The sequence below is a fragment of the Periplaneta americana genome, chromosome 16 (assembly GCF_040183065.1).
Source record: "Periplaneta americana isolate PAMFEO1 chromosome 16, P.americana_PAMFEO1_priV1, whole genome shotgun sequence".
Classification (NCBI taxonomy): Eukaryota; Metazoa; Arthropoda; class Insecta; order Blattodea; family Blattidae; genus Periplaneta; species Periplaneta americana.
In genome coordinates, this window is record NC_091132.1 from 73,885,955 (window position 1) to 73,902,596 (window position 16,642).

The 16,642-nt window shown below is 34.1% G+C and overlaps 1 protein-coding gene across 19 annotated transcripts in view; it reads right to left on the bottom strand.

The window, feature by feature from the left end:
• unc-104 (kinesin family member unc-104) overlaps positions 1-16,642 on the bottom strand; it is a 439,225-nt gene that overhangs the window by 50,590 nt on the left and 371,993 nt on the right. For 12 of the 19 annotated variants that reach the window (XM_069849498.1, XM_069849500.1, XM_069849510.1 and 9 more), the window contains 6 exons: positions 15,865-16,177; positions 15,329-15,370; positions 11,588-11,793; positions 9,868-9,982; positions 5,909-6,081; positions 1,948-2,126 (listed from right to left, as the gene is read on the bottom strand). In XM_069849498.1, the coding sequence (XP_069705599.1) occupies positions 1,948-2,126; positions 5,909-6,081; positions 9,868-9,982; positions 11,588-11,793; positions 15,329-15,370; positions 15,865-16,177 (1,028 nt within the window). The remainder of the gene's footprint in view (positions 1-1,947; positions 2,127-5,908; positions 6,082-9,867; positions 9,983-11,587; positions 11,794-15,328; positions 15,371-15,864; positions 16,178-16,642) is intronic. The other 7 variants (XM_069849513.1, XM_069849509.1, XM_069849502.1 and 4 more) reach the window with 2 other exon arrangements.

Consider the following 16,642-nt stretch of genomic DNA (forward strand, 5'->3'; position numbering starts at 1 on the left):
AGCTCATAAATTACAGAATTTGTTTTAATTAACTGAATTAATTATATTTCCCATGAACCACACTGATGCTGTGAATGTGTTTTAATTATTTGTTTGACTTACTTGTGCATAATATTACTGCCAATATCTTTACTTTTTAGAATCTAGGTTAAAATTGGCGTATGACGAATGTTTCAATAGACTTCTAGTTTATTTGTGTCATTTTGTGTTAAATGGAATTTACCTATACAAAACATTAGTAATCCAACTGAGAAAATTATGTTTGTTTGGTTTCAACAAAGATTTTAATATACAAGGGTAATCAAAATTATATCTGGTAATGTTTGCATGATCACCAGAAAATATTAATCCAATGTTAACTAGTACTGTACAATTTTTTTTAATATTGTAAGAAATTAGTTAGTGGAGACAATCCTACTTGTACTATTATTTTCTTACTTACAGTATGTTCCATACCAACTTTTCATCCAATTTCCTATCTAGTCATTGTTCTGTGATTATATTGCGATTATGAAATAACATAACTCATAGATTATTTAAAAAAGACTAATTTTAATGATTTTATGACAAGCTAATTTTTTCGGTAACAGATCTAATTAACGGATAACAAGAAATATAAATGAATATATAAATAAGCATTCAAACTTTGTCTACAATGTACTACAATGGCAACTACAAACAGTTTAATTGTTCACGTATGACATGCAATTAAATAAGTCTTAGTGAAACACATATCCATGATCACTGCTCAACATTTCCTAACAATATCACCTTCTAAGTTAAATAAAGTGAAACTTACAAGTAATAATATTTAAGTAGCTACTTCGTTTATATTGTAATGCTAGACTAGTGGCCCCCTCTGTTTGCAATCAAGTGCTCTTCGAAGAAAAATGCTATGAAAGGTTGTTACAGCATGTAGCAATACCAGTATAGTATTTAGAAATAATAAATCTTTTTCAGAATAATATCTGTTATTGTCTGACAAAACACAAAAGTACTATAGTAATAATTATTCCCGTGATAATTCTTGAAGCATAAATAAGTAAATTACTGGTAATGGAAACATTACTGTCCGACTGAATGGTTACGTAGCATCTTGATTTCCCCCACTCGCTTCTTCTGGCCTCTCTGTAAAGGCTAGTGGCTGGGGTATTAGGCTCTTTCCTGAAAATATTTGCTGTTCGAAATTGGAAGCTTACGTAATATTATACAACTGTTTAAAATAATTTAAAGGAAAGAGTCCCATAAAGTAAGTAAGTGTCACGTAACTTCTCCCGTTTCGCCGATCCTATGATATAACCACTCTGTCGAACAGTATGTAAAAGTTAAAATTCTAAGCAGTGCTAAAGAACGAAATTTTGCTCCACCTCTCAGAATGTAGCCAAATAAAGTGAACATTCTTCATGTATCCAGTATTTGAATATTTATTTCTTCTCTTCCCACTTCTTCACATACCTGTGCTAAAGCCATTATGCAATCCATTTTAATCTGTACACATTTCCGTTCGATTCCATTATATGTGAGTGCCGGCAAACATTTCGTTTCGATTCCACTAAGTGGGAGCGGGCCTTTACCCACATTGATTCAATTGTCTCTCCCTACTTCAAGTTAAAATGTTGATATCAACACACTGCAGATGTCTATGAATGAAAACATTATGATATGGCATATATACTTACCATATAAGAATGAAATTTTATCCTCAAAACTTAAGATATTTTAACCAGAAAATAGGTTCAGTTAAAAAAATTGCAGCAGAAGTCTAATACTCACTTGATAGTAAATATTACACGCACAACAGTAAGAATATTTTTTACTATTTTTCAATGGATCATATAGAAAATATCTGTAGTGTGTGTCATATAATAGATTGCATGTCGTATTAACAGTGATCTAAGGATAAATGTTTCACCATAGTGCATAATTCTTAGAGATTATGGTCATTACCTCAGCTTCTCTAATGTCCAATAATGGGTGGCCCCATTCTTAGTATCTTGCACCTCAACAGCCACAATGGTACGTGGGAACGGCCTATCCTCATCCTCTTCTTCATCCAATGCTGGCAACAGGTCGGCAGGTAGGGGTGAGTACAAAGTATCGGTGAGAAGGGTGAACTGGAACTGCACCTGTTAGTGTAAAAGTACATATATGGCCAAACGTTCAATAACTGGGAAATTTAAGACGATCAATAAAGCTTACATGTAGCCTATACAAAGCTAACAATTTGAAAGCGACTTTTATATTGTATGGATAACTAGTGGCTTGTGGAAGTCCAATAGACGTTCATATAAACATTTTTCGACCAGCCTCATGGTCTAGTGGTCAGAGCTTCTGGCTATAGTTCACGAGGTCCCGGGTTCGATTCCCGGTTAGAGCACAGGAAATTTCATTAAAGGGGATTATTCCTGTGTTCGTCCATGGTCTGGAATTTAGGTTAAGTTTAGATTTAAGACCTCTCCTGGCACCACATTTTCATAATCATCCTATCACATCATCGGGGTAATGTAACTCCGCCTTCCAGGTGCCCCAACCTCAGAAGTGGGTTACAACTAAGCCACAGCCAGGAGAGAAGACCAGAAATGTCGAAAAGACAACCTGGTGGCATTGGATAAAAAAAAAAAAATATTGTATGGATACGTATTTTAAACATGCTACTCGACAATGAAGGATGTACGTGTAACATTCTAAACGTACTATGTGCCATAAACATCTTTCTGAGATATTTATGAACAACATACTGCGCAATGCATGTTGAGATACCTACAACACTGTCTTTTGGTGCATGAATGAGTCACTTACAGTTGAGTTACAACAAAGCCAATTTATTATATATTCTCATATGGATGTTCCTCCCTTAGACTGAATAAAATGAAATTTGAAAAAATGGCACTTAGCACATTTAGAATGTTAGGTCTTCAATTACTAGGGTATGTGTAAATGGAATATTCCATTTAATATGCTTCTTCAGATCAGTAGCAGGCAGGGTACGATGGGGGGAATTTCGGTTTTTGCAAAGCTCCAGAGGACAGCCAAATTCAATTTTTTATTTTATTTGAAATGATTGTCTGATTGCTTTCTGAGTATTTCGTGGGGAGAAAAAGAAATTTTACAAATACTAATTTCGTGACTGAAGCTTTTCGTTGAAATTATTAGATTTTGCTACTTTTTCTGGCTAAATGTAACTCATTTTTTAGATTACCTTCTTGAGATTTATATTTTTTGCGAATAAAACTAAGTAGTCATACATTTAGTATATTTCGTTAATTAAAAAAATCATAACCGTACCTATGACCAATACAGTCCACATTCCAAAACTGCAGTTGTGCAGTGTATTTAAGGCAAGTTTAATAATGAAAAAAATATTAATTTTTTCGAATTATTTGAACCCTAAAGAAAATTGGTCACGAGCCAACAATGGTCACCCAGAACTCACGAATCCACACAAACCATCACCACAGCTTATTATACAGCAATGTTTACGTGTATCATGTCCTAGGGTAACATAAACAAAAGTTATCCTTGGTGGTCTAGTGATTAGCCTACAATTGAGTTCGAAATTCGCGTAGTCAAACTGGCTGAAAGTGATAGAATTTTAGGAAGCTATAAAAATCTTAAAAAGGGTTCTGTGGGAAGGTAAATAAAACTAAAAGTTTCGTGTCGTAGATTTTGGACATATACTCGTGAAGAATTCAGATCCAACCAGATCTGCAGGCAACCCGTAATTGTTATTCTGCCCACCAAGTTTTCTGTATTGAGGGCAGATGTAGGTATGTGCAATGGAAGAACTAATAAGGTTACCAGTTAACTCGAACAGCACTAGAAGCGAAGTTTTTATAAGAATATTGTATGTACCAAATATATTACAACACAACATGAAAGTTCACTATACAGAAAAAATAAAATAAATAGTAACTTTTGTCCGCGTATTGATTTTCAAAGTAATGTCTCAATTGAGACTACATATGTCTCTGCAGAATATCATATCCTAAGACCGAAGAAACATCTAGGGTTGCTAGGTCTTACGTTTTTCCCGTAAGCTTTACGGTTTTTAACTATATTTTATTGCTTACGTATTTCTTCCTTTTTTTCTTTAATCCACGCACATCAAAGTATATTATTTTGGAAGTCCTGGAATACTGCAATTACAATGACATTACATAGAAGACACTGTTTCGTTTTAACAGTTCTGTTAACATTTTTGTGAGTTTTATGCCACTATTCTGCATTATTCAGAAAAATCCTATAATTTTACAGAAAATAATCAATATTAAAAGTTACATAGCTTTTAATCGAGTCAAGGATTAGATTATTGTCTTTAAAATGAAGTTGATATAGGATTACCATATGTCAGCATTTATGCAGACATGTCCATTTTTTGATATAAAAATATTCTGCACACATTTTTGGAAATCCTCTAATTTGCAAATCTGGCTTTCAGGTAAAGCTTCCTGTGAAGCAGACTTGAATAATTTCATGGGAAAAATTGTTCCGGGGCCGAGTATCGATTCCAGGACCCTTCGCTTAGTGCACGAATGCTCTACCGACTGAGCTACCCAGGAACTACACCCAACACCATCCCAAAAGGGAAAAAAAAGAGGGAAAAATTGGGATGGTGTCAGGTGTAGTTCCTGACTAACTCGCGAAGGGTCCCGGGATCAATACCCAGTCCCGGAACAATTTTTCTCTTGAAATTAGCCTTTAATTTGTTCACTTTTTTCATATTGAAGTCTTATTTATTCATTTTTGTTTCGTTTGGTCTCATGTTGCTGTGAGCTTTAAGAAGTGTATTGCAATGTATGTGATTATTAAATGTATAAATGTTTATCCAGATACATCCTTCATTTTGTTAACTGTAAATAGCAGTGAACTTATCAAGCAAGTTATTAAATTCCATAGATTAGACTTACCATCGATTCTGTGAAAGACATGTTTCAGTGAAATTTAATTTCCGACATTTTACTTGCAAATATATGTTCGACTATTTGTATAGTAAGTAACAAGGAATTCTTAAAGAAAATTAGATCTAGTGATAAATATGCAGAAGCTACAGAAGTGATATAAATGAAGAAGTTGGTACAAGGAGTTCGTTGGTGAGAAAAATATGTCAGCATTTTCAGATTTCAGAATATGGTAACCCTAAGTTATATATTGTGACTAAGAATTATTATTTTGTGGACCTTGATGAACTATGTGAGAAATTTTGTGAGATTGCGTTGTTTTATTAGAATGTAATCATGATCAAGGAAGTGGTCTTGGTAAGTGGCTTCATTTTTTTTTTTTTTTTTAAGTTTATAAAGAAAGTGTTTAATCATAAATAAGTTCACAATTAAGGTTCCTACCAGCACAGCTTTTAATGCCTTTGTAGAAAGGCTTTCGCACTAATAAAAAATAAATGTGCAATAGTTATAAACAGGAAGCATCCCGAGCTCAGTGAAGCAGAACTACAAATTTTACTGAATTTGTCTTTCATTTGTGAACATTTTCACTAATTTGCAAAACAGTATGAAAAATTGTTAAGAGCAGCTAAATCTCAAGAGAAATATCAGAAGGAGTAAATTCGATGTAGATTATGTAAACAACAGTCTTCTATTCAGTGTAATAAAATAAATATATCATGGTAAATGTCCCTTTTTTTCTGAAAAAAAAAAAAAAAAACCTGGTAATCCTAGAGACGTCAGAAGGGGAAAAATCCAGAAACAACATAGAAAAATAAAGCAATGAGGAATCTTACAGGAGTCCACCATTATAAATTATTTGATTTAGAATATAGGCCTACACAAAAATATTAATTCTTCAACTTCAAACACATTCAAATTTCAGTACGGCACACAGATGCAATGACGGCATTCATAAAAGAGTAATAAATCACATGTCTACTTTCTAACATGCTTGGTACTACAGAACATACCTTCTTCTTAAGCTCAACGGAGATTGCATTAGCCTCCTTGAGGAATATGGCGTTTCCCCAGAGATCATCCCGCAAGGAAGTGAACTGATGATACTTCCACTTTCTGAAGCCCCATGCAGCCAGCTGGTACTCACGGTCGCTCCAGTTGCACTCTGCGTCAAACAAGGGGTTGACTGAAATGCCATCAGGCGATCACAGTCAGACAACAACACGGAGCAAGACCCAAAGAGAAGAAGAGATTAATATAGCACAGAAGTACTTCAATGAAATGTTATTCCAGTCTCCCTCTCAGCTTATACTGTGAATGCAACAAATCAGACTTCTAGCATACGTGTCATCTGTTATATTTGTAGTTTGTGAACAAAGGTGAAATATAAATGCATTATAATAATTGTGCAATGTCTAGTTAGTTACAAAGAGTTCATCACTCGAAGATCAATAATTGCTCTTTTGTAACAAAATGGTTTGCAAACATTTTACGACATTTTATTAACATTTTGTTTTAAATATACTTTTATTATCTCCTTCATATTAACATGTTTTGTCAATGCTTACAGAAAACAGAATTCCATCTGGTGTGTGCATTAGAAAATACGCATAAAATATACGAGTAATAAATAGGGAATGGATTTCTAGTTCTGTGCCTATTTTGTAATTCGGTTTGGTCTGTGCATTAGAAAATACGCATCCAATATACGAGTAATAAGTAGGGACCAGATTTCTAGTTCCGTACCTATTTTGTTTCCTACGTCCTAGTCGTATGTTTTTCAGATATCTCTAGATTTCATGTACACAGGATCCCACTATTAAAATTCTGTAAGACCTGATTGAGGTTCTGGTTGATATGACCTTTGTAGCTGATTTCAGAGACTTGGTCACTCCAGAGCACGGTAGACTGGTAACTAAGATTTTCGTGGTTCGAATCCTGCCTGGGAAGGAAACTTTTTTTTGTTCCTTATTCAAATTTATTACCAATACTTTTCGATTGCAGCGATAGTTTACTACTTAATTAACTTATTATTCCCAGAACATGAATTTTACCAGCTCATTTTCTAATGGCTTTCGAAATGGGCTACGTCAGCAATCGAAACTACAATAATTTCAATAGATTACTCGCTATCTTGTGAATGCAGGCGTGGCATGCTCAGTGGCTCATTTCGGGGACTTTGATTATTCCGTCTGTCCAGTTTTTTTTTGCCACTACTATACATCTATTATCTGGTAGTACATCTCACTTGACAATAAGTGTCAGGGGAAGAACAATTTTGTTTGTATGCATCTGAAGTTTGACTAGTGTATAGCTAGTCAGTGATGTATACAATGGAGGAGGAAAGGAATTGGCCATCCTACCCCATTATCTCCTGGCCTAGTTGTCTCATAAGTGGTGCCTTGTTGGTATTACTTGTGAGGTTCAGACCTGTCTTCGGACAGTTGACTAAACAACAACAGGACCTAAAATGCCTAAATGAACCATAAACTCCTATAAATGCCTAAAAACTATGGTATTTAAAATTAAAATACCGTTATTAAAAATGCAAGAATGTTAAAAAAAAACTACAAAAATGATATTTAAAATGTAACAAAAGATCTCTTACAGACAAACACTGGTCTGGCAAGTTCGTTCCATATTGTTTAGAAGGGGAGGGAAGAAGGTTTTACCTAATTTTCTGGTATCAAAGTTAATTTGAAAAAGTCCATCGTAGCATAAATGGGATGGTACGTTTTCAGGTTAGGTGAGAACTTACAAATTAGTTTTCGCATCAATGCACCCTCGTTACGCGAAATTAAACTGACCAATCGGCAATCATTCTCTTTCACTGATAGAACTTGAGTCTTCAGTTCAATGGCACTTATTGTCAGCACCTGTTCTTTGTGCATAAATTCCACCTAAAATGGAATATTTATTAAAATTGAAAACATTAATTTTGTTGTTAATTTTATATAAACTCCCTAAAAGTCCTAAATTGGAATTTATGAAGTCTTAAATCTCTCCTTTTTAGCACCTAGAAATCCATTCCCTAGTAATAAGTTACTATCAATATATTGACTGTACCTACCAAGCAGTACTAAAGAGCATTAACAATTAACATTTGCTTAAGTTATAACTTGAAACTTTCATGGTGACCAGTGTGGTACGAGAATTTTTTTTTGGAATTTACATTGTGTCCAAAAAGTGAAGAGGCCCAACTTTTTCGGAACTGCATTCAACTCTACCACAATGGACATTACGATTTTCGTAAGTATGATTTGAGGTTTACACGATGATAAACGTGGTTACATTCTTTGTCAATATGTTACCGGTACTTCCATATATATATATATATATATATATATATATATATATAAATATTAATTCTAATCGTTTAAATGTATAAACAAATTAAAAGATTTTAATAAAATATTTTAACACTTTTACCTTCTTTCTGTTCAGTATACTAAACACAACATCTTTAATATGTGCATTTTTAAACACATGTTATAACTTTCATTAAGTACTTCTTGATATATTCTGCAATTAAATACAAGCCAATGTAATAAGAAAAGATAGAATAGCTTGATTAAAGACATTCAAAATAAGAAACAAAAGTGCGGCAACACATGCTATTGTAATGTGTGTTAGTATTCTTCAAGAGTAGGCCAATCGTCATGTTACTAAAATCAAAACTTGTTTCAAATTGCCTTACAGTAAGCTATAATATAACCTGTGTTGGCATCCAAGGTTGGAAGATGTTAAAGGAGTAAAATTACACATTCAAAGAAATAAGGTACATTTCATGCAAGATAAGTGTGTTAGGCAGAGTGCCGTGCTATAGCAAGGCATATGCAACAATACACTGCCTTGTATACTGACCCTGAAAATAAGTGTCTGCATTCTAGATTAATACATGCTATTCAACTTGTTACTGAAATTATCCCACTTTTGCATAACTTAGAATTAAAATTTAAAAAGTGTATTATTTTCTCTACATAAAAAGATAATTGATAAACATATAAAAACTCAAATTTATACTCTATAGTATATCAAAACTGAAAACATGTATCATCTTTTCATATTAGTTCATGCTATTGAAACTTCTTACGAAACTTGTCATACTTTCGTAAGAACTTCATACCTTCGAATCAAAATTAAGATAATTATGTTATTTTCTCAATATAATTGCATAACAATTCATAACATTCTAAGCCTATAATTCACATAATTAATTGTTATAAGTATGATAACTATATCAAAAGAATTTTAACTACATTTGAATGAACAAATTACACAATTAATGTTTAACAGCCAAATGGATTTCATATTTTAGTAACTGAAAATATTAGACACACTTAAACCATTCTTTTTATGACATGAATAATAATTAATATAAAACACACGTAAATGATGTTTAATGTGAATATAAAAATGATTAATTTCCATATAATTTCGAAGTCATATGGAAATGTTCACAAATCCTCATCTTTTCGACATACAATACAATTAAGTGCTAATTGTTTTCTTGTTTGCACAAAGCTGAAATACAAAAAGAAACGTTTTAAATTGTTTACATAATTTCTCACTCATTTACATTTTTATTTATACTGGAATTTGTAATGTTCAAGTACAGTTTAGGTCTATGTTAAGTGCAGTTACCTAAATTTGTTGTCTTGTATGTCTGCATTCGTTATTAACACGAACTGTTCTTACACACTTTTTTCTGAAATTTTCTAATTAATCTATGTTACTAGTTTCTTTGTCATTGTAATATTATCTGTAATGAGATAGCATAAGTAATAATTTGGTCTTCCTATAATGGGGTAAAAAATAAATTCAAATACCTTTATCTACAATCATAACTTTCAAACAAACACCATTATACGTAGTACATATGGCCATTAAATGCATGTGAACAAATTCATTACATGTCCATAAAAAAGAAAAACTTTGCTACAGGACTGCTTTAATTTATGTTGGAACTTACCAAAGATGTCTTCTTCATTGTTGAAGTCCTCCGGTGTGTATGAGCTATACATTGACATTGTCATACTCTGCTCTTCCACTTGTTTCTGTAGAGCATCAATTCTCGCTTCATAGCTCTAGAATGATACCAAGAATGAGAAATAAGAAACATGCATACAACACACAATTTTATTTTAGTGTATATAACTTTAAATCATGAAGAAAATATTGACTAGGTACGAAAAGTATTGAAGTTCTAGGAACTAGCACCCACTACGTCCGAGTGAACTGCTAGTCAAAATAGCTAATGGCGAGGAAGACATGGGTCCACATTCTAGTCAGTCACCACGAAATGTTTTGAGGCAATAGTGCAGATCTTCTCAGAGCATAGCTCTGTTCCACTTGCTATCATAACCCTTTCTCCATTGATAAAATTGATTCACAGTGCATGTAACACTGTGAAACATATGCGGAAGTTATATTCTTCGATAATTATTTCTTAGTCGAATATTGGATAGAAAAATATTTTTCATGTACGGTATATTTTCATACTTCTACAAAAAAAAAATGCTAATTTCTGGAAATATTTATCTATTTTTAAGCTGAAAAAATATTAAGAAATCTTTTAGATTATGACAACTAGACGAAAATTCGTAATAATTTATGCTTCATGTTTACACAAATTTTGAAATGTTACTATTTTCTATTTCTATAATTGAGGGTACTGCTCATACTAATATGCCATGATGTAGAAATATATTTGCTCTAAGAAACATTCTCTAACAACACTAGAAAAGTTAATTGAACTATCTCTGTGTTCTGGAAATAATGCTTCAGTGGAGAGAGCTTTTTCAATGAACATGATGTGGACATCCCAAAAATCCAGAATGAGTTTAGAAATTGTTAGTGCCATGTTTGCTTTCTTAACCAACTTCAACATCGTCTGTCAGGAATTTGCTGAAAAATTTGTATCTAGAAAAGACCTGCTTAAAAAAATTCACTCTTCTGAAAAAAAAACAAACAGTAGTTTAGTGGTAAATAGAAGGAGTACAAGTATTTTAATCCTTTAAATTGTGTAAAACAATATAAGTGAACGGTAAATTAACAGATGTGTGAAATTGTGAAACAAATCTGGTAACCTAATGTTAAAACAACAAGATTGGTCACTGCACCCTACCATCACTTGTTTTCATCATATGACTTCCTGGAAGATTGTGCGACCACGCAGAGTCAATCACACATGTGATGCAAATGGCAGTCTTGCCACTTGATCAGCAAATGGAAGTCCTGCCACCTGACCAAAGTCCGTAAGACTTTTTATTGTGGGACTACATAAAAGATAAAACGTTGATATCACCTTACCCAAAAACTCTGCCCATACTTAATATAAGATGGAATTTTGTGAGTATGTATATTGAGTATAGAATAACTCTAATAAAAAATTTTGTACACAATTCACACATATAAATATACGTATTTATGTGGAATATAATTAGTGAAATAAATGGGAAAATGTTTCTACAGTTCTGACAATGAGTAGGTGCATCAATAATAATCCATACATCAGAGCTGTAAGAATATAGCTGCACATAAATGTACCAGCTACAAAACCATAACATGTACCTGCACACACACACAACTAAAATAAAGCAAGCAATGAGGTAAGTCAAAATGGACATGAGAATCTCGTAGCATTTATCAAAGCAAGAACCTCTTATAACTGAGTGCATCAGCCCTCTCACCTTGCGTTGCTCTTCAAACAACTGATCTGCCTCTTCCTTCTCTTTGCGGAACTGCTCTTCCAGGACAAGGAGTCTCTTCTCCATTTCCGCCTTCAGATCAATACCTTGCTTTTCGAGCAGCTCAATCTGAGCAAAGTTCCAGTCCACTGTCTCTCCATTTCCTGGAGTCTCTGCTGGAGAAGTCTTCTCAATAAGTTCTGGAGCTGCTGCAGCCAATAAGAAATTCAAGTAATTCTACAATCATATTCAGTACTCATAAAGCAAAATACTGTATTATGTTGTTCACAATAAGAGAGTTTTTTGGAGTGTGAGACAAGCATTGTCTCAAGAAGGGTCAACTCACAACTGCAAGTAGGTAGCAATTTATGATAACAAAACTGTAATTTACCAACGTACAGTAAGATTATATGCTCGTCGAATGTTAATTTTTACATCACTTTAAATACAGAGAGGTTATTTCCTTACTGTTCTATAGCTAACAGCTTCTGTGCGGTCAGAGAATACTGGTCGAGAAAGTTCTTCCATTATTAAACCACTATTTGTGGCTTTGGTTGAATAGTGTTTGGTCTTTTAATCTCTTCAAATATAAGTTACAAATTGAAATAGCGATCTACTGTACATTAATTTAATGAGGTGCCTGAAGCTTCACTTCTAGATGACAATATTATCTATGTAAGCAAAAGTGAAACAAAGAAGCAACAGTTGCAAGATAGCGAAACCTATGTACAAGTGTACCATTGACGATTTGATCCGAGCAATGATGCACACTTTGTCTCTGGGTGGTAATGATGCACTCAAGACTCACCATCTGTGAATATCCAGGTTAGCATAATGTCTCCTTCATCCTACCTGCTCAGATAAAGTCACCAACCTTTTGCACATTTGCCTCCGTGACAATCTCCACTGGACAACTGACTTGGTGTTCGATACTTGTCTACCATTCAAAGATCTTCTGCATCCAATTGTAGAAAGCTTGACATGATAGGCAATGTTCACCACATAGTTAGTATTTCTTTATTAATATCCTTTGCTGCCAGACCTTTTGTCTAGAAAAAACACACAATGGAGCGCTGCTCGACAATGGTACACTCGTGCAGATGTGTCGCCATTTTTCAACTGCTGCTTCTTCGTTTTGCTTGTGTTGCTTACCCACACATCGATCACTTTCACATCTGGATAATACTGTCATCTAGTTGTGATAGCTTCTTCTGGAGCCTCATTAAAAATGTAGGTCGCTGCTTCGATCTTTCACTTACTTACGGACTCGCCTCTGTATAATTCAAATGTACGTTTTTATAATAAGTACTCAGAGTTCACTAAACAGTGCTCTTGTACAGGTATATATAGACTATATTTTAACTTGGATGTCAGGGATAATAAAAAAGAAATGAAGGCATTTTATATTAACTTGAAATGGAACCTACACCTACATACATAGACTTAGTATGGAAATAACTGGCTTCAACATATTAATGAAATGTCCAAAGGAAGAATCCCTAGGTCAGTCTCGAATTACAAATCATGAGGGAAAAGGTCTTTGTGATGCCTCGTGAAGAGATGATGATGACAACATTGGTGATGATGGTGAAAACGACGTTTATGATGATGATGATGATGATGGTGACGACAACTCATTGATTATTGAACTGAATTACACGTTGGTAATTTGTTGCGTTCTTTATTTTGTAGTTTTAGTTATAATAAGAAGGAATCACGTTTGAAGACAAATGCTAGTTTTGGATTATGGTCACCTTGCTTCTCCGACTTGTTCCCCTGCAATATTTGTGGAAAAACCTAGAAGATAGAGTTCACACACACAAAAAAACGCACTTGTTGGAATAACTAAATCACAGTATTTTGAGGAAAAATGAACCAATATTCAACGAGAATTTCGCGAGGGAAAATTAAATATTTAACGAAGAATTTCGCCATGTGAAAACAATTTATTAAGATTTTTTAAAGAATCCATACAAGCAAAAGTGGAACCCAATCGTAAGTAGGTCTATGTCTATTCACCTAGGTAAATGTCGATATTACATATCATTTTTGTCCTATTAGCTGGTTAGTTAGCATTCTCGGAAATGTCGCTCAATCTACTTGCTGTGCAGACCTTATAAACAGTGGAACAGCTTTATTTTCTTCTTCTTTAAAACATGTTCAATACATATATTCAAATGACAAAATAATTTTATTACATGGCGATTATGAGAAAATTAAGCTCTACTGTTCACAGAAACTGCAACACAGCAGTCTTACAAGATTGTTCTTGGTGTTGAGATTTCAATACACAGTGGAGTATACGACTGTGTGTGGTTTAAGAATTACAATTATGACCATAAGTCTTATTTGTTGTTAATCTTTTTTCTAACCATAAGGAACGCTTGCTTAGTATAAAACAAAATTTTCAACGCCGAAATTTAGGTTTAAAAAAGTTGCAAAAATCTTGACTTCATTTTCCGTAACCAAAGCAAACTTGGTGGCATAGCAGTGATAGCTCAGAACTTTATTTTTCATTGCACAATTTTACTATTTATCTCATACGATACATAGTGGATAATAATGCAAAGTTTTAACAAAAACTTACGCAATCAAAAATAAAATATCTAAATTTTTATGTTGAGTTTGTTTCTGACCTTAATATAAGCAACATAAGAAAATTACATTTTTGAAATTCTTAAAACTAAATACTAAACGCATTTTATTTTGTTATGCAACAATAATTTATACGTAATTTATGTTATTTTTAATACAAATTCATAACCTATGTAGCATAAAATAAAATATATTTAATTTTAGTGAAGATTTTCAGTAACAGCATTGACTAACATTTCATTCTCCACCATCAGGGCAGGTTCGGATCAGTGGCGAAGCTCTTAAGATGCTTTCTAGGCTTAGCCTACCCAAAAAATTTGCGTTATTATATCTAGTAACATATAAGTTCGTAATACCGATGTTTCTTAACACTTGGTTTCACTCTGATCCTTCCATATATTAAATTCACTGTTGAGAGTCATTACACTGCGAGAGGCTTGTGGCAAAAAGCCTCATAGCAATGTGTGATAGCCTCACCTCACACGCAGCGACACTCGCAAGCTTGAGGGGGAGACTGGGGAGGACGGGGTATGGATTCGCTACAACTCAGTAGCAGGATGAGAAACTAGCCTCAACTTTAACATAATATATCACGCTATATTGGTTTTATATGAATGTGCTGCATTTTTAGTGTTAGTTTAATCGAAAGTGTATGCATGTGTGTGTTACATACTAATTTTGTGTAAAGTGGCTCATATTGAGAGAATATTGAGGTCATTATATTTGTGGAATTAAAAGAGAAACCATTTTCAAGTTGGGCATATGAAACAAAATGAGCTTACAAAAATAGGAGATCGACACCATATTTACATATTAAAATAGTGGATGCAGGAAAACAAAATAGAACATTTCAATTTTCATGGTATATCCTTGACTAACAGGGTGCTCTAAGACTATTAAGTTACATTGTTATACCTGTATTCTATTTGGGGGTGAAAATGAGTGATCACCATCTTCTTGTGGAGTCTTTGTCACAAAAATGACAGAAAAGCCGATAAACATCTGCTCTATAAAAAGATACAAGGTAAGCAGATTTTTTCAGCCTACCCAATATTTACACCTTAGCTTCGCCACTAGTTCGGATAAAAGATAGAACCCAAAAACAAAGATTCCAACTACATTCAAAATAATATGTCCACCTGCACATACCTTGATTTTCTGCTGGTGACGTCTTCTCTCTGCGTTCTCGAGCTAAAGGAAAGAAAATGTAAATGTTTTTAATAATTATATAGGCCTAAACTTAATAATATTAGTTTATTTACGGTAATCCTTTAATGAAAGCCTTCCGTGACATAGAAAATTATGTACAGTTAATATCTTATGAGAGCAAAGCATTAAAGTAACGCAGTACTTAAAATGAGCAGAAAAATAAACATTATTAATACGTAAGTTATGACTGAAATAAAACATTACCGCTAGTGACTTTTCTTGGATATTTTAAAATCGTAATGTTCTAGAACAGTGGTCGTCAGCACTCGCTGAAATGGGTAAAGGGTAAGCGGAGCCGTCCTTTGTGCCCCGTCGTGGAGCAGGAAGAGGTAGAGAGCATACCCGCTAGCAGCTATGAGTGCACCATAGTGCAGTGTGTTCTCCGCGGGTAAGAGACGCCAGCCCCAGGGTACTCTGTGCTAATGACCGCTGCCCTAGAACCTCAAATTCTTCTATATAATATGACTTCAACTCACCTTGATCAGGATGGTTGAACCTAAAGACATGATTTTTTCCAAGGATGACCCTGGAACCAGTCTTGAGGACAACAGTCTCTTTCACTTCTCTGCCATTGACGTAGCAGAGTGCCCCCTCCTTAGGAGTCATTGTAATAACACCTTCATGATTCTCAAACACACAGTGTTCGCTGAGAATGTGGGAACCACTGAGTTGGATATCTTGCGGAATATTGGCTTCCGCAGAGCCGACACGAGTGAAGCCATCCTTAATGTAGTACAGCAAGCACTCTGACATGGAGGGATCTTCATTCAGGTTCACAAGATGTGGGGTCTGTAAAAATTGCATTCAGAATTACAGTCTGACAGATAAAGACACAGCATGAACATCACAACATGAAATTAGGCACATAAATAAAATTTCAGGCAAACTAATCAATCTTGCTTCTTAATACAAATTTCAGTGTCAATAAAATAATATGATGATGCCTAAATGTAATCATTTTAATGGCGGTTTCTTCTTTGGTCATTTAACTGTGTGGTCTTGGACGGTCTATTTTGTTCCATTCTTAAATTCCGTTTTCCACCTTGTCTTTCAGAGGCCTCCGCAGTCTCGTGAGACATCTAGACTCATTTACTGTCTCAATCGAGACATTGGCTCACAGAGTCATCTATCTGCAAAACAAGGGAAGCAAGCAGAACGAGTGGTGACTGTTGGTAATTTTGTCTGAGGTAAGATTATTTTACGTGGTTAAATCTGAAATATGGGACCAACCAAAATTGTACTGGGCAAATGGAT